Below are 27,259 nucleotides of genomic sequence, written 5' to 3' on the forward strand. Positions count from 1 at the left end.
GTGGGGGGGGGGTTGACTACCCCTGATTAGAGTAATTAGATCTTCAGCTATCTTGATCATTTGTTTTTTAGGCATAGAGGCCTGAACATGTGGCCTGGACGTCGGTTTTTTAGACATAGATCGAGATTTAGGCCTTAGTAATGAAGGCGGTGTCGATTTAATATGCAAGTCTGTAGGTCTGAATACACCCTCAAAAGCTGGTGCCTGCACAGTGGCTCCGGACATATCCAAGGTAGAGACATCCCCGGGTTCCATAGGTGAAGCATCTCGTGGCATACCAGACTCTGAATGGGTCTCAGTAGAGGCCTGCGAATCAGAAGTAGCGGGTATCAAGGGCTGCGAAATCGCCTCACTGGGTACCGGCAAACTGGCGACTGGCTTAGGAGAAGCGTCGTTGGCAGTTTTGGACCTCAGCGGCCTGTCTCCATCTTTATCTTTGCATTTTTTCAGAATCCCGGTAGTTGGATGGCTAACCGATGACATTTCTGGATAATTAAACTGAGAACCGAAATATTTAGAGGCAAAAATGTACCGACGACCGATAGTGCACTGATAAAATAAAGCACAAAACCGACAGCAAGGTACGTCGTGGTCAGGGCTTAAGCAAGGAATACAGTACGAATGAAAATCTTTATGAGGTATTTGCTTTCCACAAGTAATGCAATTATTTACTTTTACTGACATCGGTAAGGAGCAAGAAAAAGTTTCCCCAACGGGCTACTTAGCTTTAAGTTGAAGACTTCGGTTCTGAAACTCGAAAACGAAAATTTCAGGAGTTGGCCGACCGGCACTTGCGAACTGCTTCTGCTTTGGGCACCCCACGGCAAGAAAGACTGATGTAATGGCGTTGGCTGCATGTTTTACACCCCTGACGGCCTGACATCATGGGAGAAGGGAAAGCAACCGATGCAGGACCCAAGACTTTGCTAATCAGGCCGACTGAGGGCAACCTGCCAGCAGATTACCCAAATGTAATGACTGCAACAGTGAAACACGAAGAACATCTAGCCCCTTGCTGGAAAATATTGGCTAAAAAACATCCAACACTGCAGGAACAGGGGCTGTAAAGGGATCTAGGTTCCTCTGCGAAGCCCAAATAGAGAATTGCTTCCATTTGCTGCAGTAAATCTTCCTAGTGCTTTTTGGAGCTTTTCTCCCCAGGACTCCATTGAAAACGGGTTCTTCGAGGCCCAATGGACTATCCTGGTAAACCAACTGCAATAAATAAATAAATAAATAAATAAATAGTGGAGGCCTTGTGGGATGCCACCAGAATAGTTTTTACTGAAGATGAAAGACTGGGAGTCCTGGCAATCAAAGGAACTGCAGCAACCAAACAGTCAGCTTGAGGCTGTCCAGGTTGTGCAGACAAGTGCCCAAGGGATGAGAGATGAGATCCGGGCAAGGATCCAGAATCCAAGGAGGAGCTAGAATATGAGACCAAAGGAAGGGGAACCACACCTGACAAGGCCAGAACAGGGCAATGAGGATCACTTTGCACCCCAGTTGGCAAGCTTTCTGAAGAAACTTCGGAATGAGAAGTAACAAGGGATAAGCATACAGTAACCCGGGAGGCCAAGCATGGACTAGAGCATCTCTGGGGGGATCCAATGGAGAGGGGATCAGAGTGAAGAACTCGCTGCACTTGGTGTTGGAAGGAGATGCAAAGAGATCGCACCAAGGCTGACCCCACGCAAGGAAGATCTCCTCAGCTATCAACTGTTTCAGAGACCACTCGTATGGCATTAGAATAGCCCAACTCAATCTGTCCGCTAAAATGTTGTAGCGTCCCGGGATGTGCGTTGCAATCAGAAATTGACTGGTGGATATCGCCCACTCCCACACTCTCATGGCCTCGCGACAGAGAGGGTAAGATCTGGTTCCCCCCTGTTTGTTGATGTACCAGACAACCGATATGTTGTCTGACTGAACTGCAATCGTCCCCGCGGGAAGAATAGTGTGAAGGGCTTGCAACACTAAAAGCACTGCTCTCACCTCCAGAACACTGATATGCAATCTGGTCTCGGTCCGGGACCATGTGCCTTGGACCGTCCTCCCCAAATAATGCTCCACCATCCGAGCTGGGAGGCATCCGTGGTCACTGTGGCTTGGGCTGTGGGTGAAACAAATGGCCGTCCTGCTAAGATCTCCGGCGACTGGAGCCACCAGAGAAGTGACGCCCTGCAGGCTTTGCTGATTTGAATTGGATAGTCCATGGGGAGATCTAGCCAAGACCACTGTACTGCCAGAGTCCACTGAAGAACACGCATGTGAAGACGTGCAGAGGGAAGGATCGATATTGCTGCAGCCATAGAGCCTACAGCTCAGAGAATGTCGCCCGCCTTTGGTAGACTGGGCCTGTAGGCTCTGGACCCTGTCTAGAGTTAGGAAGACTTTCAATTGGAGGGTGTCCAGCCATGCCCCGATAAAGTCCAAGATCTGCACAGGGTCCAAGAGAGACTTTGTAATCCCTAGCTGGATTGCAAGATGAAGGAAGGAGTCTCTGGCCATACAAAGAAGACACTTGGTGGAAGCAGCGAGGAGCCAGTCGTCTAGGTAAGGAAATACCTGAATCCCCTGAAGCTTCAGGTGAGCCGCTATGACTGCCATTACCTTGGTAAATACCCTGGGCGCTGTGGTGAGACCAAAGGGTAGGGCTCTGAACTGAAAATGATTGGCTCCCAGCTGGAAGTGAAGGAATTTCCTGGAGCTTCTGCGAATCTTGATGTGGTAGTATGCGTCCTGGAGGTCTATCGATCACATCCAGTTACTTTCTCGAAGATAAGGTAGAATGGACTACAGTGTGACCATCCAGAATTTCTGCTGAGCCATCCGGAATTTCTGCTTAGCTACAGCTAAGTTATAGCTAAGTCAGGGTTGACATGTCCAAAATGGGCTCTAAGTCCCCCGTCTTTTTTGGCATTAAAAAGAAACTGGAGTAAACACCTGATCCAGACTGATCTGGGGGGACCAGTTCGATGGCTCGTTTGCGAAGGAGCTTGGAAATCTCTAGTGCTGCCGCCTCCCTTTGAGCGGGTTGGACATCTGGGAGGTGCTTTGGTTGGACGAGAGGGGTAACGAACGGGATGGTGTAGCCTCGCCTCTGGATATTATTTGAAGCACCCAACGGTCTGCAGTTATGGACTCCCACCGAGGAACCGTCGGTGCCGAACCCCCAGCTCCAAGGATTGTCGGATCCATAAACCCCGAAACTGCAGGCCAGATCAGGAAAGGAGAAATTGGATGAAAGAAGGTCATGGAGGTCTCCACTCCAGAGGGAGAGGGGCCTGGCAAGACTCCCATTTGGATTTGGATCCAAAAAATCTCATCATCCTGTCCATATCCAACTCTGATAGACTCTGAGTCGAGCACAAGGAGGCAGCCGACTCGGATTTGGCTGGTCGTTGCGACAACCTAGATGAAGGCCTTGGATCCAAGGGCTCCGTCAGTTCCGGGGAGAACCTCGGGGAGTGGAGCCAAGGAGCTGTAGGTCTAGACACTTTAGAAGGTGGGCTAGGGAAAGGCTCCCATTCTGGAGACCGCTTGCAACCAATTTGGCCTTCCGTTCTTTTAAGGCCCTGGAGTTAAACCCAGTGCACATGCTGCACTAAACGGAAAGATGGAGAATACCCAGGCAAATAACACACAGAGTGTGGCCATCGGCAAGTGAAAGCTTATGGCCGCACTCTGTGCATTTTTTAAAGGTAGGCTTTGGCTGATCAGCCATACTACTAACACAATCAGCCAACCTACTTAAAACCAATACCCTAACACACACACCTAAGGGGTAGGGAAGGTCTTACTATACTACTTTACCGCAAACTTTTTTTTTTTTTTGTATAAAACTGATGAACAGTGAAAAGGGGGAGGTAAAAGGAACTAAACTATCACACACATTCACTATTGTTTGTTTTTTCGGCTTTTCCCGGTTAGGGGTCGCCACAGTGGAACTCCGGTCCGCTAATGATTGGCAGTCGATTTTTTTATGGTGCCGAGTTGCCAGCCCAACACCCAACCTTCAGCGAAGGCATGCCCATTCACGCATGTCTTTTGGAGGCCACTCGACCGTGGGGAGGACATGCGGGCTCCACACAGAAGGCATTCCAGCCGAGAATTGAACAGGAAAACCTCTTGCTGTGAGGTAACAATGCTACCTCTGTACCACCGCGGATTGCACACACACACTCACCATAAAGAGCAAAACAGTTTGACCAAAGTCACTTACTAACACCCAACACTTGGAGCTACAGAGATCACGATGCTGATGCACGAAGTGGCAAACGAGATCTGAGGGTAGGTAGGAGATGGTGATGGGTTATGGGTAAGGGTGAGGAGCTTGGAGCTCGCAGTAGATGCTTGAAAAGTTGCCGGCTCGGATCCAATATGGATCCGAATACCCACAGGTTGCAGATAAAATGAAGTTCAGAACTACTTCAGATCCTAATTTTACAACCCCCAAAAACTAAGCTTTTATGCCATAAGAAGAAGTTTGCAAGGATAAAGAAGTCTGTAATGCAGAAGAGGTTCTGGTTAATGTTAATGGTAGAATGCATGAAAGTGCAGGGGCAGTGACAGTGACAAAGCTAGTTCATGCCTCTCTTCACCTACTTCAGTTTTTCTGTCTTTACCAATTTCTCCTACAAAATAAATGTCTTGAAATATTTTGTCTCATTACATTATTACATGTAGCATAATGATCACAACTGTACATCATTTGTCACCCAAGAAAAATAAGCATGGGGTCTGAAAATTCTTTGGAGCAATCCGATTCCCCAAAATCTCACAGTAGAAAGAAGTCACAGTCCAGTAGACTTAACATGAAGAGATGGCATAACATATTAGGCATTCAAAAGAAAATTGGAGAACTAAGCAAAAAGTCAACAGCAAAGAAATGTGTAACAGAGGGACTACAACACAGAGGATTATGATCAGATCACCGATCATAATGAACATATAAATGTGGATGCCAAGAAATTCACCTTGAGAACGAAGCTCGAGAGGTGAATCTTGGCATCCGCGTCAAGAACACAATATTTCATTATGATCAGCTATAGCTCTTTGTAGTGCATGGAGAATTTAATTCTCCATGTAGTACTAGTTAGTCTAAAATTGGATAAAAAAATGATGTGTTGTACTAGCCTTGAAAGATGGTAAAGCTGAGGGAAAGTGGCTAACGTCCTTACGTATTCCTTGTGTAAGGGAAGCTGTTTACCACAAAATACCCTGTGTACTTTAGCAGACAGCAGGCAGAAACAGGAGGTGAAACCAAGCTGTTTCCACCTGCTGCTGCGGTTTTCTGGTTAACATTATCTGCTTTAAGTGCAGACCTGACCTTAAAATGCTTAGAGAGGTGCGTCACAATTTTTAAGCACCTCTCTAAAGTGTTATTAAGGTCAGGTCTCACTCACTAGCAGTGCAGAACCAAGATACAATGGGAGTAATCAGGGCACTCCATGCATTACAAATCAGTAATAGCTCAAAACCAATGAGAGATAAAGTATCTAGCAGTGAGTGGAAATTAGCCAGATTACAGATGAACTAGTCACACAGTAGTCCTCTTGATCTTCAATGTCACTAATCAGATCCGACTTATTGGGTCACAGCCATCGTTTCATTAACAGAAAGGTGTGCTCCTTGACAACAGCTTTTTTATATAGCACTAGGAAAAAAATTAACACAGATTCTGAGCTAAAGTAAGACTGGCACAGGCTAGCACTGGAACACAGAGAATGCTTATAAAAACTTCCTCAATTCTGTGCTTCACAAGGTGAATAAGCTTATGTGTAAGATTTACCACACAATTCACTCTAACAATAGATATGAGACACAGTAATGGAAATTCAGTTTTTGACTACAACTGAAGCAAAACATGAGATATGAATGCAAAAGACACCATCAAAAATCTGACAGCAAGTGCTTTTCCACTGGACACATAATCTAACTCCCTCCTCCTCTGCATCACTTCTGCTTTGATCCTCTGTTCTCAGCTGCTGTTTCCCTCTAATATTTACTACTAAAATAAATTCACACTTGATTTTCTACTATGCATTTACATATTGTATCAATTGTATATGGGATTATCCACCTTCTGTGATTATGCTCTTTTTGTAAATTTGTTCTATTTTCTTTTTTTGGTGAATCTCTGCACCCCAGCTGTGCCTGCAAATGGTTACAGTGATCAGTGTACCATCCTGGTAAACAGACAAAATGAAAGAAAGAATGAATGAAAGAAAGAAAAAGAAATGTTTCATACCTACTGTGGTACACAACAGAACAAGTTTCAGTAGAAAGTGATTTCCTGCTTCTTTACAGTCCCATAATGCACCACACATGCTTGGTTAGCCACCACGTCAGACTAGTACTGGAAGGGATGTGGTAATGACAGTACCTTATGACTATGTCTTTGAACTGTCCAAAAACTCATGACATTTTGAAGGGCATGAGAGAGGATATATATTGACTAAAGGAGAAAGGGAGTCTGTATTTTCCTAGATGGTACTGAGATTGCCTGGGCACTGATTAGGTGATTAATCTTTCAAAGATTTCTCATTTTGGCCACAGCAATAACACCTTAACTATGACACTCTCCATGAGACAGAAGACTGGACAGGAACAATACGTGCTCAGTGACAAGTCGATAGTAGAACTACGTAACAATGTATGACTTACACTGATGACATTCAAAAATAACTAGAAAAGTCCCTCAGTTCATGACAAATTAGCACTTTTGAACAGTAATAAAAAAAAACTTTAGTAAAGAAAACTGATACAGGAAGAAAGAATATTGTTTTTTTCACACAAGATAAGTGTAATGTTAATGGGAACAACATGGTTATTGTAGTTCACATTTGTTTTTTCACTTCTTAAATTTAAATGTTATTTTAATTTAAAGTTCACTGCTAGGTTTCCTTATTTTCTTACCTACATCTAATTCATAATATTACATAATTATACTAATCTACACTCTACAGTAACAGTAAGATAAAGAAAGAAGCTACAATGTTATCAGATAGGAACAGTTGTTGAGAAACCATTATCTGTTCACAACCCACTCTTAGGTTCATAGGTGATTACTAGACTAGCTGTCCTTGTGGGACATTCTAGGCCTAGTCAATTTCCCTTTTTGTGCTCAAAATAACCTATCAGATTTGGTTATAGATTGGCCTTACCCATCCCTGGTCAATAATCATATATTACCCCTAAAGAGAATAACTGGGATCATATCAGAGATAATTTAGGGGACCCATGCATGACAAAGCATTTAGGAGCTGCCTCTGTCCATTAGTAGGACAGGGGGCAGTCTTCTTCCTCCAATTTAATATGTCCACAGAGACCCCTAATTCTGGTAACCAAGAGACATGAGGAGTAACAAGAAAAAGGTGAAACAGACAAAGACGGAGTAGCAGAAAGCTATGCTGCCAATAAATAAACTGCAAGTATATATTGCACTCACTCTGTACTGTATCCAGTAGACTGAAAACAGTCAATTATGACGTAACAGTATGTACAAGGTTTGTAACATTGCAACAGAAATTCAAATAATTAAAAAACTGGAACAGTACACACAAAACAACCCAATTTGCTAGCCACAATTTTTAATTATTAAAACAAATACTGTTTTCATTAATTATTCATGTTAAAACTGATTGAGACCAGGGCTCCTATACTTTAAAATGCATTCCTCATTGTGCTTATAATCTGCTGGGCCACAATATCAAGACATGCATCCTTGTATCTTTTTGGAAGTGCATTGTACTGTTTAGACTATGGTAAAGGAGAATTTGTTTAAGTCCAACTAAGAATACTTTCATATTTACTTATTTAGATATGTGCAATACATTACATTCTGAAGTAATACGTTTTGGGTGTGCAGGCAGTCCCAGATAGTGCAAAAAAAAGAAGTTATGTCTTACCATAACGTTCCATCTGTATTGTTGATCCTCGTTCAGTCATTACGTATGGGTATCGGTTCCGACCTCGTAACTGAGCCGGCCATCTTCCAAGCTCGCGTAAGCTACAAACTCTAGAGCTAAACTCTTACCCAGAATTCCCCTCTCCCTTACCTCAGACTGAGTTTGCAAGTCAAAAGAAGGTAGAGGTTACCTCTGGTCAAATGACCTAAAAGAACCAGATGGTGAGATCCACTAGAAGACCAAACCAAAAATATGCAGGGAAGACAAAGTGCACGGATCAAACCATTGTAGTAGCGAGTCCAAAAATTATCCAGCACAAGGGAAAGATGAAAAAATATTTTAGAAATTTAATGTGGCAAATCCCATGAATTCAATAAAAGCAAACTGGTTTAGGCTAAAAAGTTGTAGCCTTCTTCAGTGCATCAAAAAATATTCATTAGGGCAAACCCTTACAGCTGCTTATATATATCACTTAATTGAAATAATCCATCAATTAATTCAAACCAGAACTAACTTAACTCATTCAAGCCTGGTTTAAATAAAACACCTAACCTAATAATCCAAGCAGATTCTTTTTGATTTAGTAAATTGTGCCATGAAGCTTTGCATAACTTGTTCATATGAATTTTGTCTATTATGGTAAAGGTAATTTTAGCAGTTTTATGTGTTAGAGTATGTTTGTAGAGGGCATTAGAAACCCTTTTATTTCTTATTTCACTTAGATGTTCAATGATTCCATGTCTGAAAGGTCTGGATGTTTGTACAACATAAAATGAAGAACAAAAACAAGTGGCCAAATAAATAATCCAATCACTGCTGCAATTTCCAAAACATCTTATTTCATAAATTTTGGATGTGTTACAGCTAGTAAATTCCTTACTTTGAGATACATGTGTGCAAGCACTGCAATTACCACAAGAAACACATCCTGATAGCATATCTCCAAATAGGGTTCTTTGCTGGCTAATAGGTGGACTGTAGCTTTACAATGAGTTAAATAAGAATGTATAGTTCTACCCCTACGATAGGAAAATAGACATCTGGGGTTGAGCAGTTCACTCAGTTTGTCCTGGGCTAACAAAATATCCCAATGGTTATTTATAATATTTTTAAATCTATTGGTGTTGGTCCCAAAAGTAGTGACTAGCCTAACTGGTTGTGGAATGTGATTTTCAGCCCAAATAGTTCTGTCCTTATATTGTAACAACTGGCACCTGTCTATTCGATCAACCTGATGTAATGTTCGAATGATAGGATCCTGATGGTATCCTCTGGTAAGTAGCCTGTGAGTTAAATCATCTTGGCAGGCTTTAAGAGTTTGTTCGAAGGAAAAAATATGTTTAATATGTAGATACTGAGACTTGGGAATATTGTTGATGTGGCGAGGATGATAGCTGGAGGCATGTAACAAGGCGTTATATTCTGGAAATTTTCTGTATACTTGTGATTCCAGTGTATGATCCTCCTGTCTGGTTATGATGACATCCAAAAATGTTATTTGTTGATATTCAATATGCAATGTATACTGAATAACCCATTTGTTGTCATTAAGGTATTGTATAAATTCATGCACATATTGCTGATCCCCCCACCACACCATCCAACAATTGTCCAAATATCGTCTCCAAATATCAAGCTGGTCCAAAAATATATTGTGATTGTCATCATATATTAGCTGGTCCTCCAAAAAACCCATAAACAGGTCGGCATAAATGGGAGCAAAAGATGCTCCCATAGCCGTACCATGAACCTGCCAGTATGACTTCCCATGAAAGTAAAAAACATTTTTTGACAACACATGTTCAGTTAAACATATAAAGAGTGTGTTGAACCCAGGAGTGTATAGTTGTGATTTGTCAAGCCAGAACTGAATAGAATGTAGACCTGCCCAGTGTGGTATACTAGTGTATAGGGAGGTTACATCTAGTGTACATAGATATCAAGCTGATTCCAGTTGTGTGTCCTGAATAATATTAAGAAACTGTGTAGTGTCCTTCAACCTAGACCTAACCATGGGTAGCAAAGGTTGCAAATGTTGTGTAAGGAAGGCAAATAAAGGTTCAGTTAATGATCTCCTACCAGATACTATTGGCAGTCCTGGAGGGTTAGTGGGATATTTATGTATCTTTGGTAGTAGGTATAAATACTGGGGCACGGGATCTGAAACCTTCAGTTGTCTACAAACTTTCTGACTAATTATGCCTTCCTCTGTTGCTAGGTCTAGGAAGGAATCAATTTCTTTTTTGAAATTCGGAGTTGGATCAACTCCCATGTGTATATAGAATCGGGGATCAGACAGTTGTTTTTCAGCCTCCGCCTGCTGCATGTTCCATTCCATAACCACAATGCCACCTCTCTTATCTGCCGACAAAATAACTAGATCATGATTATTACTAAGGTCCTGTAATGCTTGTTGTTCTGCTTTAGATAAACTGTATCTAACCAACTGGTGTTCATGAGAAAAGTGAAGTTCTTTTAACACACACTCCTTAAAGACTGCAACATGCTTATCCATGGGGAGCTCAAACTTAGATTTTCCAAAATGGAAACCAGTAGATCCTTGAGTATTTTGTGTATCTGAAAAAAATATTTTCAAATGAAGTAGTCTACAAAAATCATTAAGTTCACTGACCAGAGTATGTTCAGGTACCACAAAAGTCGGCACAAAATTGAGACCCTTATTCAATAGTTTAATTTGTACATCCGACAACTGGTATGAAGAGATGTTATGTACATTATTCACTGAGATACAATATTCTCCAACAGTTGTTGAATACTGTGTGTTTTTTCTATGTCTCCTGCCCCCCCTATGTTTTTTAGACCTAAAGGGTCTACATGAGGTTTCCTTTTAGCCACTGGAGATTCTAGGGTAGAAAGGGAGTCCAGATCAGTGGCAGAGGACGAATCCTCCTCAGAGGTGCCACTATAAGTCTGTGCTGATTTTCTAAGTATTGATCTGGGTCTTTTCTTTCAATTGGTTGTTTTAAAACCAGAATCTGAAAATCGCACACTTTTTTGAGTAACAAAGGGTTTCCCCTTTTCATAATCTGTAAGGTCTCTTTGGAATTTTTGGGTTTTCTTCTTAACTAGCTGTTACTCCACTATAGATAGATCTTTAGCCAAGTTGCTTAAATAGCTACTAAAAAAGTTTCTGTCTCATATACTTTGGCCTGTTCACAACTAATAGTAACCTCCCCTATGCATTTATCAATCATCCTTTCATAGTATGCAACCAGGATATCTACAAAAAGCATGGATGCTTTATGGTGTGCTAAGGCCCAATCCTGAGAAAGTTGGTCATCTATCTGTCCCACCAGGGGTTAAATCCTAACTCGTAAACCTCGTGGTGTGATGTCCTTAAGCTTGTAAGCTTTAAATAATTTGAAATGCCAAATATTGGCCCCAAGTGCCCTCATATTTTTGGTCAACTTTTGAAATAATAGACCACAAAGATGTTGTGGGTCATCCTTATCTGCAACAGTATTAGTGAAATTAGATGGTTTAAAACCAAAAATCTCTAAATTGTCTCTGTCAGCTGATAAACCTTGTAATAGCTTAGTGAGGTCCATGATGTTCAGTAAATATTAAAAATATGTTAGTAGTGGAATCAATTCTGTTTTTCCACCATCAATTATAAATCCAAATGTTGAAGTATATCTAACCCAAAATGAATAACTATTCAGCCATGGAAAAGAACAAAACCAACAACCAAATTAAACTCTAAAAGCAAGCAGAACATGATCCAAAACCGGTTATATAAACCTCTGTTATGAGTCACTGGATGTTGGTCCCAATGAGTCCCTTATTTAAGGAAAATTCCAAGTATATCAAACACTATTAAATGTTGATGTCTTTCAGACCCAAAATATAAAGAATTAACCACCATAAAAATTGGTAAAGGCCGACCTATGTCTCTGCCACTCACTACTGTTGACTGTTAGTGCATAAAAGTGCTATAAACCATTCCACCTGATATTAATTCACAATAAAATTCTTTAATAAGAACATATAGGAGAAGAGGCCGAAGGCAGGAAGAGAGGAGAAAGGCTAGGACTGTGGTAGTGAGGGTCGGAACTTTGAATGTTGGCAGTATGACTGGTACAGGGAGAGAGCTAGCTGATATGATGGACAGAAGGAAGGTTGGTATATTGTGTGTGCAAGAGACCAGATGGAAGGGAAGTAAGGCTAGGTGTATCGGAGGTGGGTTCAAATTGTTTTATCATGGTATGGATGGGAGGAGAAATGGCGTAGGAGTTATTCTGAAGGAACAGTATGCTAAGAGTGTTTTGGAGGTGAAAAGAGTGTCGGATAGAGTGATGTTTATGAAGCTGGAAATTGATGGTGTAATGATGAATGTTGTTAGTGCATATGCTCCACAAGTTGGGTGTGCAATGGATGAGAAAGAAAAATTTTGGAGTGAATTGGATGAAGTGGTGATGACTGTACCCAAAGGTGAGAGAGTGGTGATTGGAGCAGATTTCAATGGGCATGTTGGTGAAGGGAGCAGAGGGGATGAGGAAGTGACGGATAGGTATGGTGTTAAACAAAGGAATGCAGAAGGTCAGATGGTAGTGGATTTTGCGAAAAGGATGGACATGGCTGTGGTGAATACGTATTTTAACAAGAGGGTGGAGCATAGGGTGACATACAAGAGTGGAGGAAGATGCACACAGGTAGATTATATCTTATGTAGGACGGCCAGTTTGAAGGAGATTGGAGACTGTAAAGTGGTGACCGGAGAGTAGGAGGCAGCATAGGATGGTGGTTTGTAGGATGACATTGGTGATCAGGAAGAAGAGGAGGAGGAGTGTGAGGGCAGCACCAAGGATCAAATGTTGGAAACTGAAAAAGGGTAATTGTGAGGTGGAGTTCGGGGATGAGTTAAGACAGGCACTGGGTGGCAGTGAAGAGTTACAAAATAGCTGGATAACTACAGCAGAGCTAGTAAGGGAGATGGCTAGAAAGGTGCTTGGTATCACATCTGGACAGAGAAAGGACGACAAGGAGACATGGTGGTGGAATGAGGAAGTACAGAAGAGTATACAGACAAAGAGGTTGGTAAAGAAGAAGTGGGATTGTCAGAGAGATGAAGAAAGTAGACAGGAGTATAAGGAGATGAGGTGCATGGCAAAGAGAGAGGTGCCAATGTTTAAGGATAAGGCTTATGAAGAGTTGTATGAAAGGTTGGACACTAAGGAGGGAGAAAAGGACCTGTACTGATTGGCTAGACAGAGGGACTGAGCTAGGAAAGATGTGCAGCAGGTAAAGGTGATGAAGGATAATGAGGGAAACATACTCACAAGCGAGGAGAGTGTGTTGAGGAGATGGAAAGAGTACTTTGAGGGGTTGATGAATGAAGAGAATGAGAGGGAGAGAAGGTTGGATGATGTGGGGATAGTGAATCATGAAGTACAATGGATTAGCAAGGAGGAAGTAAGGATAGCTATGAAGAGAGTGAAGAATGGAAAGGCTGTTGGCCTAGATGACATACCTGTGAAAGCATGGAGGTGTTTAGGTGAAATGGCAGTGGAGTTTTTAACCAGATTGTTTAATGAAATCTTGGAAAGTGAAAGGATGTCTGCAGAATGGAGAAAAAGTGTTTTGGTACCGATTTTTAAGAATAAATGTGCAGAGCTGTAGTAACTACAGAGGGATTAAATTGATCAGTCACAGCATGAAGTTATGGGAAAGAGTAGTGGAAGCTAGGTTAAGAAGGGATGTGATGATTAGTGATCAGCAGTATGGTTTCATGCCGGGAAAGAGCACTACAGATGTTTGCTCTGAGAATATTGATAGAGAAGTACAGAGAATGTCAGAAGGAGTTGCATTGTGTTTTTGTAGATGACAGGGTGCCTAGAAAGGAGTTGTGGTATTGTATGAGGAAGTCAGGAGTGTCAGAGAAGTATGCAAGAGTGGTACAGGATATGTACGAGGGATGCGTTTAAGGTGGAGGTGGGGTTACATCAAGGATCAGCTCTGAGCCCTTTCTTATTTGCAATGGTGATTACTGGTTGACAGATGAGATCAGACAGAAGTCCCCGTGGACTATGATGTTTGAAGATGACATTGTGATGTGTAGTGAGAGTAGGGAACAGGTGGAGGAGACACTGGAGAGATGGAGATATGCTCTAGAGGGAAGAGGAATGAAGGTCACCAGGACTAAGACAGAATATATGTGTGTGAATGAGAGTGAGGATAGAGGAATGGTGAGGATGCAAGGAGTAGAGGTGGCAAAGGTGGATGAGTTTAAATACTTGGGGTCAATAGTTCAGAGTAACGGTGAGTGTGGAAGAGAGGTGAAGAAGAGAGTACAGGCAGGATGGAGTGGGTGGATTAGAGTGTCAGGAGTGATTTGTGACAGACGAGTACCTTTAAGAGTGAAAGGGAAGGTCTACAAGAGGGTAGTGAGACCAGCTATGTTATATGGGTTGGAGACAGTGGCATTGACAAAAAGGCAGGAGTTTGAGCTGGATGCGGCAGAGTTAAAGATGTTAAGATTTGCACTGGTTGTGACAAGGGTGGACAGGATTAGGAATAAGTATATTAGAGGGTCAGCCCAGGTTGGAAGGTTTGGAGACAAAGCCAGAGAGGCAAGAATACATTGGTTTGGACATGTGCTGAGGAGGAATGCTGAGTATATTGGGGAAAAGATGCTAAGGATGAAGCTACCAGGTAACAGGAAAAGAGGAAGGCCTAAGATAAGGTTTATGGATGTGGTGAGAGAGGACATGCAGGTGGTTGGTGTGACAGAGCAAGATGCAGAGGACAGGAAGAAATGGAAACAGGTGATCCGCTGTGGTGACCCCTAACGGGAACAGCCGAAAGAAGATGATGAATAAGAACATATACTGGTAGATAAAAGGTGGACTTCGTCTCTGACACCTTCAGTGAACATCTAGGTAAAATAAGAAATAAAAGGGTTTCTAATGCCCTCTACAAACATACTCAACACATAAAACTTCTAAATTTACCTTTACCATATTAGACAAAATTCATATGAACAAGTTATGTAAAGCTTCATGGCACAATTTACTAAATCAAAAATAATCTGCTTGGATTATTAGGTTAGGTGCTTTATTTAAGCCAGGCTTGAATGAATTAGGTTAGTTCTGGTTTGAATTAATTGATGGATTACTTCAGTTAAGTGATATATATATGCAGCTGTAAGGGTTTGCCCTAATGAATATTTTTGATGCACTGAAGAAGGCTACAACTTTTTAGCCGAAAGCGGTTTGCTTTTATTGTATTCATGGGATTTGCCACATTAAATTTCTAAAATATTTTTTCATCTTTCCCTTGTGCTGGATAATTTTTGGACTCGAGATCCACTAGAAGGCACAGGACGGGGAAGGAGGGAGGGTCGTAATGACTGAATGAGGATCAACAATACAGATGGAATGTTATGGTAAGACATAACTTCTTTATCTGATATTGTTAATCCTCGTTCATTCCTTATGTGTGGGACAGAGTCCCCAGCTACCTCTATTCCAGGGAGGCTCTCATGGAAGGACATTCCTGAGCACCATAGAACCAAAAGATGCTCTTCCTCTGGAGGCAAAATCCAATTTATAATGACTGATGAAGTTATGAGGCATAGCCAAAGTTGCAGCTGCACAGATGTCATGTAAAGAAGCTCTGGCATGGAAGGCAGCATAAGTTGTCACCAACCTTGTCGAATGAGCCTTTATGGTAGTAGGCAATGGGATATTATGTTGTGTACAAATGAAGGTCACACAGTCTTTCAACCATCTAGCCAATGTGACCTTAGCAACAGCACATCTTAATCTAAGTCCAGAATAGGCCAAAAATAACTGGTCAGATTTACAAGAGGCCTTAGTTTTGCTCAAGTAGAAGCGAATTTGCCTGTGAATATCTAGTGTATGAAGGCAATACTCTCCTCTGTTTGAATGATTGGGAAAGAAAACTGGCAATTCAATGGTTTGATTAATGGACATTTCAGAGATCACTTTTGGCAGAAATTAAGGATTAGTTCTCAAAGACACTCTGTCTCTATGAAAAATCAAGTATGGACTCTTGATGTATAAGGCCTGAAGCTCAGAGATACGTCTGTCTGGCAGAAGTAACGGCGACCAAAAACAAGGTTTTCCATGACAAATATTTGAGGTCGCAAGAAGAAGCTGGTTCGTAGGGTGGCATTGTCAGAGCTTGTAGAACTAATGACAGGTCCCATGGTTGAATAGGTTCTCTAAAAGGGGGCTTCAAATGATCCTGACTGGTTATGATGACATCCAAAAATGTTATTTATTGATATTCAATGTGCAATGTAAACTGAATACCCCATTTGTTGTCATTAAGTTATTGTATAAATTCATGCATATATTGCTGATCCCCCCGCCACACCATCCAACAACTGTCCAAATATCGTCTCCAAATATCAAGCTGGTCCAAAAATATATTGTGATTGTCATCATATATTAGCTGGTCCTCCAAAAAACCCATAAACAAGTCGGCATAAATGGGAGCAAAAGATGCTCCCATAGCCGTACCACGAACCTGCCAGTATGACTTCCCATGAAAGTAAAAAACATTTTTTAACAACACATGTTCAGTTAAACATACTTTTATGAAGGTCTTACATAATTTGTGTGACACAAGAGAGGAGTCTTGGACACCCTCATGGAAATTAGATATTGCAGCCAAATGAATGGTAGAGGCCGACAGACCCGATTGATATAGGTCGGCCAGATACTCTAGTATTATTGACACCGCCGGTGCTGAGAAGGGATCTACTTGTTTTTCTTTCAGCCAATAGGTAAATCTTTCCCACTTGCTTAGATAACTAATTCTAGTGGAAGATTTATGAGATGCAATAAGAATGTCCAGTACTAGTAAAGAAAGATCATTCTGCCTGGCAATCGAGGGAAATGGAGAAGCCAAGCTGTGAGCCTCAGGCTGTCCAAGTTGGGATGAATCAAGTTCTGCGGATGTGAGATCAACCCTGGGGTTGGACAGAGAATCCATGGTTGATCTAGCAGATGAGGTCAAAGGAAGGGGAACCAAATCTGACAAGGCCAATATGGTGCAATGAGGATCACCTTGCTCTTCAACCGACAGGCTATCCTCAGAAACTGGGAAATGAGGGGAGAGGTGGGAATGCATAAAGAAGACCCGAGGGCCAATCATGGACTAGAGCGTCCCTGGGTGACTGTCCTGGAGGGGGAATCAGGCCGAAGTAGTTGCTGCATTTGTAGTTGGTCGGGGATGCAAAGGTCACAGCAACGACGGCCCCAGTGGTGGAAAATCTCCACCGCTATCAAGGGATTCAGGGACCACTCGTGAGGTTGTAGAATGCACCTGCTGAGACTGTCTGCTATTATATTGGAACTCCCAGGAATGTGCATTGCTAGAAGAAAATGGTTGGTAGCCATCGCCCATTGCCATATCCTCATGGCCTCTCGACAAAGGGGTTAAGATTTGGTTCTACCTTGTTTGTTGATGTACCAAACCACCGCCATGTTATCTGATTGTATGGCAATCATCCCAGACGGCAGCAGGGGATGGAATTCTTGCAATGCCAGAAGCACCGCCCTCAGCTCTAGAAACTTTATATACAGTTGGGCCTCCAATTCGGACCAAGTGCCTTGGACTGTCTGTCTCTGACATAGCCAACCCCCATCAGGGAGGTGTCCGTGGTCACTGTAGCCTTGGGCTGCTGGGGGGAGAAGGGGCGAGACCATTGTGATGGGTTGTGTGTCATCCACCAATTTAAATCCTGTTTGCACCTGTGGGTTACTCAAATCTTGGCTGAAAGAGGATGCTGAAAAGGATACCATTGGGTGAGCAGTAGCCATTGTAGAAGCCTCATATGAAACCTGTCCAGGGGGACAATGGTGATGGAGGCTGCCATGGAACCCAACAGCTGTAGGACAGAGTAAGCTGTGGATTTCTCCCTTAAAAGGATTGGGATCAGTTGTTGCTTTATCCTTAGAATTCTGTGCTCTGGAATGGATGCTCTGCAATTCTTTGTATTCAAGGAGACCCCTATGAATTCTGTGGACTGAGATGGGGTGAGATTGGATTTTTGCCAGTTTATCATTATGCCTAGCCTTTGTGCAGCGAGGAGAGAGTATGCCAGGGCTTCTTCCAATAGATGTCTGGTGGGGGTGGAGATGAGTCAGTCATCAAGGTATGGAAACACCTGGAATCCTTGTAGTCGCAAGTGAAATATGACGACTGCCATGCACTTTGTGAACACTCTGGGGCTGTAGAGAGTCCAAAGGGTAGTACTCTGAACTGGTAGTGACTGGCTCCCGCACGGAAGAGCAGAAATCTTCTTGATGGCCTGTCCACTTTTATGTGGTAGTACACATCTTGAAGATCTATCGAGCACATCCAATCGTCTTTTTCCAAAAGCGGGAGGATAGACTGTATTGTGACCATCTGGAATTTTTGTACTCTTACAAACTTGTTCAGTACACGGAGATCCAAAATTGGTCTCCAGTCCCCAGTTTTCTTTGGCACCAAAAATAGTCTTGAGTAGAATACGGATCCTATCTGGTCTGGACGGACTATTTGGATGACTCTTTTTCTTAGCAGCTTTTCTACCTCTAGTGCTGCTTCTTCCCTTTGACTGGGTGGAATGTCAGGAAGATTTTTGAAGGGACAGGACAAAGATCGAAGGGAATATGATAACCTCTGGTTATAATCCTTTGTACCCAAGAATCGGTGGTGATGGTTAGCCAGGCAGAAGGGTACAAGGAGAAATAACCCCTAACCACCTCCAGAGGAAAGGAGTTGGGTCGCTCTTCAGGAGCGCTGGTAGGATTGGCCAGAAAAAGAGTCCCTGGAACCCTGGTTACATGGACCCCCTCTGCCCCCAAAGGGGCATCTTCCCTGTGAGTTTCCCCCTCTGCCTCTAGGGGAGAACTCGGCCTGTGTGTCACGGAAAGGACCCTGAGACTTATTGAACCATATCTTCCCACTCTTTTGGTTTCGGGAGAAAGCACGTTGAGGGGAAGAATAACGGACACCTACAGCAGAAAGGGTCTTACCATCCTGTTCACATCTGGGCAGTGTGCTTTTAACTTTGGGTCCAAACAACGAAGAGGCTTCAATAGGAGCATTAAGAAAGAAAGCCTTAAAGGGTTCCGTGAAATTGCACAAGCGCATCCAGGCTTGTCATCTCATGACCACAGCTGAACCCGCTGCTCTAGCTGCTCCTTCTGATGCGTGGGATATCAGTCGAATGGAGGAGTTAGATATTGACTCAATAGTGGCCAGCTGAGAGACCACATTGTCATGGACCTCATCAGACATGTCACCAGCCAAAGTTTCAGACAGCTCGGAAATTAAATCCCTTTGAAGCCTGGTAAAGTGTGCCATATAATTCAGGGACCTGATAGCAAAGGTCGCTGATGCACAGGTGCGCTTCCCTGTCCAGGGCCCAGGACTCTTTGTTGGGCGGATGGACAGTCTGGCTTTCTTCTTCCACCAGATCCTTTTTGGTGGTGGCCGCCACCACCACAGCATCCACAGGAAGACCTTTAGACCAATGGGGATCAGTAGCAGGAGGGGACAAAATCTTATCTGGCCTCCATGGAATAGCCTCGATGGTGTCAGGAGCCTTCCACGCATGCTGCACGATGAGCCGGACCAGTTCACTGGCAGGTGGAGTAACCCAGAAGTAGGGGGGTGGGCATGAAAAGCCTGCAGGAACACAGACTCCTCAGAGGTCAGATTAGAGGGCTACCAGTCACCTCTCTGTTGGATTTCTAGGATATCACCAAAGGATACCTCAACAGGGTGACCGAGGGGATCCTTCCCCATCATCAAAGTCTGTGTCTTCAGTGAGGGACTCCTCAGTGGAGTCCATGTGTTTCCTCTTGCACAAACTTTTCTGGTGAATGTCCTCAGCGGGGGAAGCTGGGGAAGACAACAGAAATGGGGTTTCCTGTGGGAAAATGTACTGAGGCCCTTGCGCCTGGTGTCCGCTAAGTGCGACTTGTGAACATAGCGGTCCAGAGGAGGGCGGGGAGATAGACAGCACAGTATCGCCAGCAGAAGCCAGAGCCTTCTCCATCAGTTGGAAGGCTGTCCACCTGAAGAGGGGTGAGTGTCCAGGACAGGGGTCACCCCTCCCCTAAGTGGCTCAGCCTGCCGACCCGGAGTCCCCGGATGGCTGTAAAACAACAAATTACGCATGTCACAACTATCATCCTGGGTCATAACAAAACTCTCCTGCCATGAAGGCAACTGCGGTTCCTTAGTGAGGTCAATAAAGGGAACCACAGAGGGCGAAGACTGTGCTATATCAATGGACTTCAAAGTCAATGAAGGAGAAGAATAAGAAGGGGTCTTTGGCGATGGGTGATCACCTCCCAAGGAAGGATAGGTCCTGGGGGGGGCGGGATACCTCTGGCCAGAAGCACTTGATCCACAAGACGCAACACGTCATGTTCAGAAAGGCTTCTAGTGGACCTCACAGAGACAGCTGAGGGAGAAACCGGTCTGTCCATAAAAGAGAGAAGCTCAGTGCCCACCTCACCAGTCTGCACTGAGAACAACGGTGCCGAGAGAGACTGGACTACGGGTGTCTGCACCGAGGAAATCATAGGTGATGAGGTCACGGCCTGCACTGACAAAAAGATCGGTGCCGAAGTGGTTGCTGGTACCGAAGCTGAAACCGACAAAATTGGTGCCAATAACGGAGGTGTTGGTTCTGAGGAAGATGTTGGAGCTGACATGGTCAAGGTCTGCGCCGACTGAACAGTCGGTGCCGATGTAGTAGTTGCAGTAGTCTAAACTGAGGAACCCCTCAGTACCGATATAGTAAAGGCTACAGTAGACGGAGCCGAAATCACTGATGGCACCAAAGGCCTTGGAGCCAAAGGTCTAGGCACCGAAAGCACTGGGGCTGACTGAGTGAGCTCCGAAGCAGAAACTTTAGCCTTCTTAGGTCTTGGTTGGCGGGAGTTCTCAGCTGGGGACGAAGGTAGACACTTGGCCTTTGTAGGATCATCCGATATTTTCTTATGGGCTCTAGGAGGGGTTGAAGCCTCCGACCCAGAAATAGCCTCTGAAAAGGGAGATTTAAGAAGTCCCTTCAGCAACAACTTATTTTTCCTCTCAATCAAAGTTCTATTGGAAAAATTTTTACAAATACCACAGGGCGGGTCAACAGATAAGTGAGACACACCCAAGCAATAAACACACAAAGAGTGTGCATCAGATGTAGGTAGTTTGTGTCCACAATCTGAACACCTTTTAAATCCTGGACTACCTTTTTTATCTGCCGTGATAGAACGAAGAAGGAAGAAAGGGTACCAGCAATGGTACGAAAGAATACCCAAAGGTAATGAAGAAAAGAAGGGTTTACCAACGATGGTAAGGGAGAAAGTACCTCGCAGTAAAAAGTGCAGAGTAAAGAGAAGGAAACTCAAGAAGATATAGTCGCTAAATGTGATAGGGTAAAAGACAACAAATTAGAAACTTTTCTGACAGAAAAAGTTACATTAGACTAGTCTGACAACAAATATCTATACTTAGCTCAAGAGAAGCAGCTTGACACGACCAAATGGCGATGTGGCAAACTGGGGTAACAGGGAGAGGGGAATTCTGGGTAAGAGTTTAGCTCGAGAGTTTGTAGCTGACGCGAGCTTGGAAGATGGCCGGCTCGGTTCCGAGGTCGGAACCGATACCCATACGTAAGGAATGAAATAGGATAAACAATATCAGATCTATGTTTTCTTTTTGTTACCCTACTTTTTCAAATATCAACTGGACAAGGTTTCAACGCTGTGATTTTAAGCTGCCTGTGCTGAACTTGTAAATCACTAAAATCCCTGCAGGTATATTGTCTATTTGTGCACTGGACAGGATTCACACTGTGTGGACTATTCTCTTTCCTCTGTATTATGTGACCATGGAGTTAATATATTCCACGCATGGAGGTTTGGCCACTGCAAAAAAAAAAAAATGATTTTACAGGTGGTACTGGTGATTAGAAGTTTTGTTTATTTTTATTCTTTGGTTCAACGGAATGATTTGTTCTTGCACAGTAGTATCGTTTGTAATAGACAAATGAATAACCATATAACTGAAAACATCTCAAATCTGTTAATATTTATCATTATTTAAAACTGATTCACAAAGGAAATAACCTAATTATGTAAATATTGTTTATTTTCTACAGATAGCAAGTAAGGTGGTCATGTGAAAAACTAAAGAGCTTTCCAAAAAAGTGGCAAACAGGGAAAAGAAGGACAACACAGTTTGTTCTACCATCACAATCACTTCACCGAAGCAGTTTGCTGAAATACAATTTACTGAACAATGTCTGGAGAGAGTGCATTTCATACACAAGAGTAACTCACCTTCCTTTCTAAAAATAGTACCAAACCGACTTCTGCCATCAGAATGTTAATAGTAACTGAGCATGGCGTTTACTTCTGCTAAAGTTAGATTTTATATAAAGGCAGAAGTCTGTCCTGTGGTCCATAACTAGGGAGAAAAAAATAAGAAAAACACCAGCTGCTGATGTCATGTTAAGGACTTATTTTGCTTATCAGAATAAAATCTCGACTCTTAGGTTTATCTAATAAAACAGAAACCTGGCTGTAAAATTAAAATTAAATCTGCAAATAATTAAATGGCTACCTGAAAATATTTATTCACTTCAACCATATGCCAACAAAAGTCATACCATTCAAACCTAGAAATAAATGACTCGGAAATTTACCCTTCTTGAAAATATGAATGCTGCACGGGCAGTATCCCTCCATATGTTCAGAACATGCATGATTTCAAGTTTAGACTGGTATCTCTGGTTCTCCTCTTCCTCGGTAGCAAAACTCCTGACCATCTTTATAGATGATATTATTTCTTCTGCCACTGAATTTGACTGAGCAATGGAATCCTGGATCTTTTCAATGATTTTCTAATAGCAATAATACAGTAAGAAACCACAAATAAACAGTGACACCTGTGCCAAATCTGAAAGTACACAAGAAACAGTAAAGTTGCTGCTGTTCATATGATTGCTTTTATAAATAACACTGACTCTAAATAATTTAGATGGTAACTCTCATTTTAGTACCAAAACTCAGAGACATTAGATTTTGCAGTTTCTATTTCTCAGTTCATATACTATTAAACTGTCAATCAAAGAAAATAACATATTACAGAAATTGCTACAGTGCAGATTACACTCTACATAAATCTCTGCATGAAGAAATCACATAATTTGGGACAAGTGCAAACAGCAAACAGTTTCTCCCACTTTCCATTTGATTGATCTGATAACTCCATTGACCTTTCCCATCTTGGGTGGGGTCACCCAACTTGACCCATGTGCTCCTTAGCAAGGATGGGACCCAGGCCTCTAGACTAGTATACTAGTCCTAAATCTGGGATGGTTTATGCTAATTTCCACATAGAACTGGGGAAGAACGCTGTGACCCATTCACTCTCTGTCCTTGGATATTCATCAGTGCATTTAAACCAGGATGTGATCCAGGTCACCCCACACCCACAGAGAGACTATGGGCATATAGCCTAATTCCCAATGAGAGGTGAGAGTGTAGATGTAGGGAGTGGGCTAGTCAGTCAGGTGAACACTCCCTCCCCTGCAGCACTAACCACTGCAGCACTGCCCTTGAAAACCAAAACTCGCTCGGATTTGTGTATGTCTTCTGTGCAGCGTACTTCAATAAATATCAAATAGTATTACTTCAGAAAGTGACAACTTGTAACTACACATGGCGCTTTCAGAAATCAATATCTTCTAATCCCAGGGAAGAATAGTTATTAACTCACAATTTACTTTATGAGTGCTTCTTTTAGTAGCATTACCCAGATGACAGAGATATCTGCACACATTGCCTTAGCTAGTAGCTCAATGCAGTGGTTTAAATAATGTGTTGTGAACAAGCTATATCCTCCTGCCTCTTGAATGTTATATTTCACTGATAAAGCTAGTTAAACAGATCTAAGCTTGATGGTCCCCCAGCCCCGCTGCCAATTCCACTTCTCCTATTTGTCCTTCCAAGACAAAACAAAATTACACTGAAAATGTTTGCTGTGCTTGGGGTCAAACCCACTTAAAGGATAAATAAATAAAATAAACCTGCAAAATGTTGCTTATTTGCTTACCTAGGACGTAAGAGGATATGGAAATGGAAACTATATAGAAATGGATTTCTTTTCTTAACTAATTTTATGACTACGTTACAGCATTCTAGTGCCTACAATACATCACACATTACCTTGTTGAATGGGTTATAAAACATCTGAATCAGTCCAGACACCAATGATTCAATAATCGTAAGTGCAGTTAATTGCCAGGATATTGTCAAAATAAAATAATAAGTGCCCAATGTTTTCACCAGGTAATGAAGGAAGATGTTGACATTAGCAGCAATTGATCGACTCATCCGAGGTGTGTCAACAGATAGCCGGGAAGTTAAATGACCTGAAGAAAGAATATTAACGAAAAGTCTGACTTCCATATCGCTCAGTACTGTGAAGTTCCATATAGCCCAGTGAAATTAATTTATTTAACAAAGTTTTATATGAGAGCTCATTTAACATTACCACTCCATATCAATAATCATTTTTTCAAATAAAACATGCTATTAAACCAGATACCATCACATGGGCTGGAATCTTCAAACATCACTCCATTAAAGACACCTTTATATAAAATTACTGACTAAACCACAAAAAAGCATGCTCAATGGTATAGTCTGTAACAACTCCATTTTTTACTGTCGGAACTATTTACTGCTTGTGATACAGGAAAAACTCAAATTTATTTGAATTGTGACAGTTATTATTCCATAAGTATACCAGACAGCGGCCTCAGTTTGTAATACCATTGATTTAACACTAGTGGGAGGCTGGCATAATGGCTAAGGTGTTTATCTTGCAGACCTAAGGTGCAGGTTTGATTCTCATGGGGGGTAACTGGCTAGGTTTAAAATGGCCCACTAGGGCAGTGTGACGGATCCACACAGCCTACCAGTTTTTGCTATGCCTCGAGCCACATATCACTGTGTATGTTTAATTATTGCTAGATTGATTATTGCTAGTGTTTGATACGCCACTACCTCACTATATGCTGCTAATACTGAAACAATACAATATGCTTAAGAGCAGGCCTTGCTCACTGATTACTGGTATCATTGAACTTTTGTTAACCCATAAGTTGTTTATCAGCTTAAAAGATGTTTACCAGAATGTGGGGATTTCAAAGAGGAACTATATCACAAGGTTGTGAGCTAACTGTTCCCTGAAAAAGGGAAGTAGGGCACAAGACCAGACATTACTAGACTTGTTTACAACTTAGGAAATGATCTGTAATTTTCTAAAATATTCCATCAGCTCATGATGAGCCTGTAATGTCAGATCTTTCTACAATATTCTGTCAACTCAAAAAAAGACTATAAAGCTCAAAGGCTAAGATGAAAATCATCATCAGCATCCGGATTTGATCACAGCACCAGCCTGAACTGAGCTTAGAGACATTTTGCCAGTGTCGGCCTTGCCTTGACTGAACAGATAGCTGCACTGGATAGGATTTGAAGTTTCCCTATCAGTGGCAAAGATGATTTTGTTTATGCATATGCTTGTAAGTACATGATTTATTAGCTTTTGTTTATTTAGTTTTAGTCTTACTGTACTTTAAGAAAAGTTTTGCTTAATAAATTAATAAGTTAAGTTTGAGCCTTGGTGTTTTGTGTCATTTCTATTCCTGTATTAACCTCAGATTTTGAAGTAACGGACTGATACACTTGGCGTAGTCGGCAGGATCTGGGGTTTGCAGTAGAGATGTCACAACAACAACCAATGTTTTTTCCTTTAAAACACCTAGGTATAGGTAAGAAGGATGTTGCATTAAGCACTCCAAATAAGTTGGGTGTTGATGCTACTTTGACAGCATTATTTGGGAAGTGGGATCCTCTTGCTAAGGTATTGAGTCAAGTTTCTCCTCCTCCTTCTCCAAAACCCTTGCAGGAAAGACCTAAGGCAGATCCTGATAGCCTAGCTAGAGCTTTAGAAGGGTTAAAATTGGATGGTAAGGGAAAAAGGTGAAGGAGGGTAGGGGCAGCGGATGGCTGTTCTTTGAAGCAATTCAGGAATTAGACAGAGATGTAGACTCACTAAAAGAAAAGTTTCGAATTAGAAGAGCGTGTAAAGAACTCACACACACACATAGATTAGATAGAGATGCCTTGGAGAAGGCAAACATGGCGCTTGTTAAAGTAGGGGAGGAAGCTGAGCACTGGAAATCTAATTCAGTGACTTTAGCTACTCAGATAATACAACAGCGTGAACAACGAAATGGGAGAAAACAACGCCATCCACCCTCAAGGCCTCGGGTTAGGTGCTTTGCTGTGTAAGGCAGAGTTTGATCCTGAGAAGTGGGAAGGTGATTTCCCTCAGCGGATGAGGGTGATAGTGATTTTGAAATAGTAAATCCTCCGTCAGTGGAGGCGCGCCCAGTTATTGAGAAAAAGGGACAGTGGACTGGAGGGCAGCACCACAACAATGGGTGGAGGTGCGGAGTTATCATAAGCTGAATTATTGAATATAATCCAAATCTATAAGCAGAAGGCAGGGGAAACTGTTTTGGCGCGGTTTCTGTGGGTTTGGGACCAAGGGGGAGAAGCGGTGTCTCTAAATGCTGAAGAGATGCACCAGTGTGCATGTCTGGTGTTTCACCCACGTCTAAAGCAAATAGTAAACAATATAGATCATGGTGATTCCCAGGTGAATACACTGGTGGTGTGGTTAGCCTCGGCTTTCCCGCTACTTGGCCAGATGCTACAGCAGTAGCTGATGAACATAAGCCTTGGAAAACAATAGCAGAGGCCATACAGCAGTTAAGAGAAATGGCTATGTTGGCTGCCGTTTACTCAATGGAATTGAGGGATGGCGTATTGGTGCTTCCGAGAGGGCCAGATGCACAAATTATGACTAGTAATATGAGGAGCAAATTAATCAAAAATGCACCACAGTGGTGGAAGGGGCAGCTGATGGCTGCCCTGGCAGGTGGTGTAGGTCAGCAGATATGGGACGTAATAGCCACTCTAAATCAAATGGCAGAATTAGTGGAAGAAAAAGAACAGAGAAGAGCTAGAAAGGCAAATGCAGAGAAACCAAAAGATAAATCTGGAGAAAAGGTTACGAGAAAGCAAATGTTTCTGGATCTGTTGAGGTGGGGGTTGGAGCTGTGGAAATAGATGGGATAGCTACTGAAGAATTATATAAAAAGTGGAAGCAGAAACAAAAAGAAAAAGGTTCAAGTTCTGAAAGTAAAAAGCAAACCCCTACAAAAAGTCCAACCAGGAGTACCACTGAAGGGAAGGTAGGATGGAATCAATTAT

At 42.4% G+C, this 27,259-nt stretch overlaps 1 protein-coding gene across 1 annotated transcript in view; it reads right to left on the reverse strand.

Annotated features, from left to right (window-relative positions):
• Window positions 1-27,259, reverse strand: part of LOC122810568 (antigen peptide transporter 2-like) — a 222,326-nt gene that overhangs the window by 130,869 nt on the left and 64,198 nt on the right. The window contains exons 7-9 of the mRNA XM_044082148.1: window positions 24,519-24,582; window positions 24,137-24,342; window positions 22,612-22,809 (exon numbers count right to left, since the gene is read on the reverse strand). Coding sequence (XP_043938083.1) covers window positions 22,612-22,809; window positions 24,137-24,342; window positions 24,519-24,582 — 468 coding nt within the window. The remainder of the gene's footprint in view (window positions 1-22,611; window positions 22,810-24,136; window positions 24,343-24,518; window positions 24,583-27,259) is intronic.

This window comes from Protopterus annectens, chromosome 9.part0, assembly GCF_019279795.1.
Source record: "Protopterus annectens isolate FY-2018-M chromosome 9.part0, PAN1.0, whole genome shotgun sequence".
Lineage (NCBI taxonomy): Eukaryota > Metazoa > Chordata > Ceratodontiformes > Protopteridae > Protopterus > Protopterus annectens.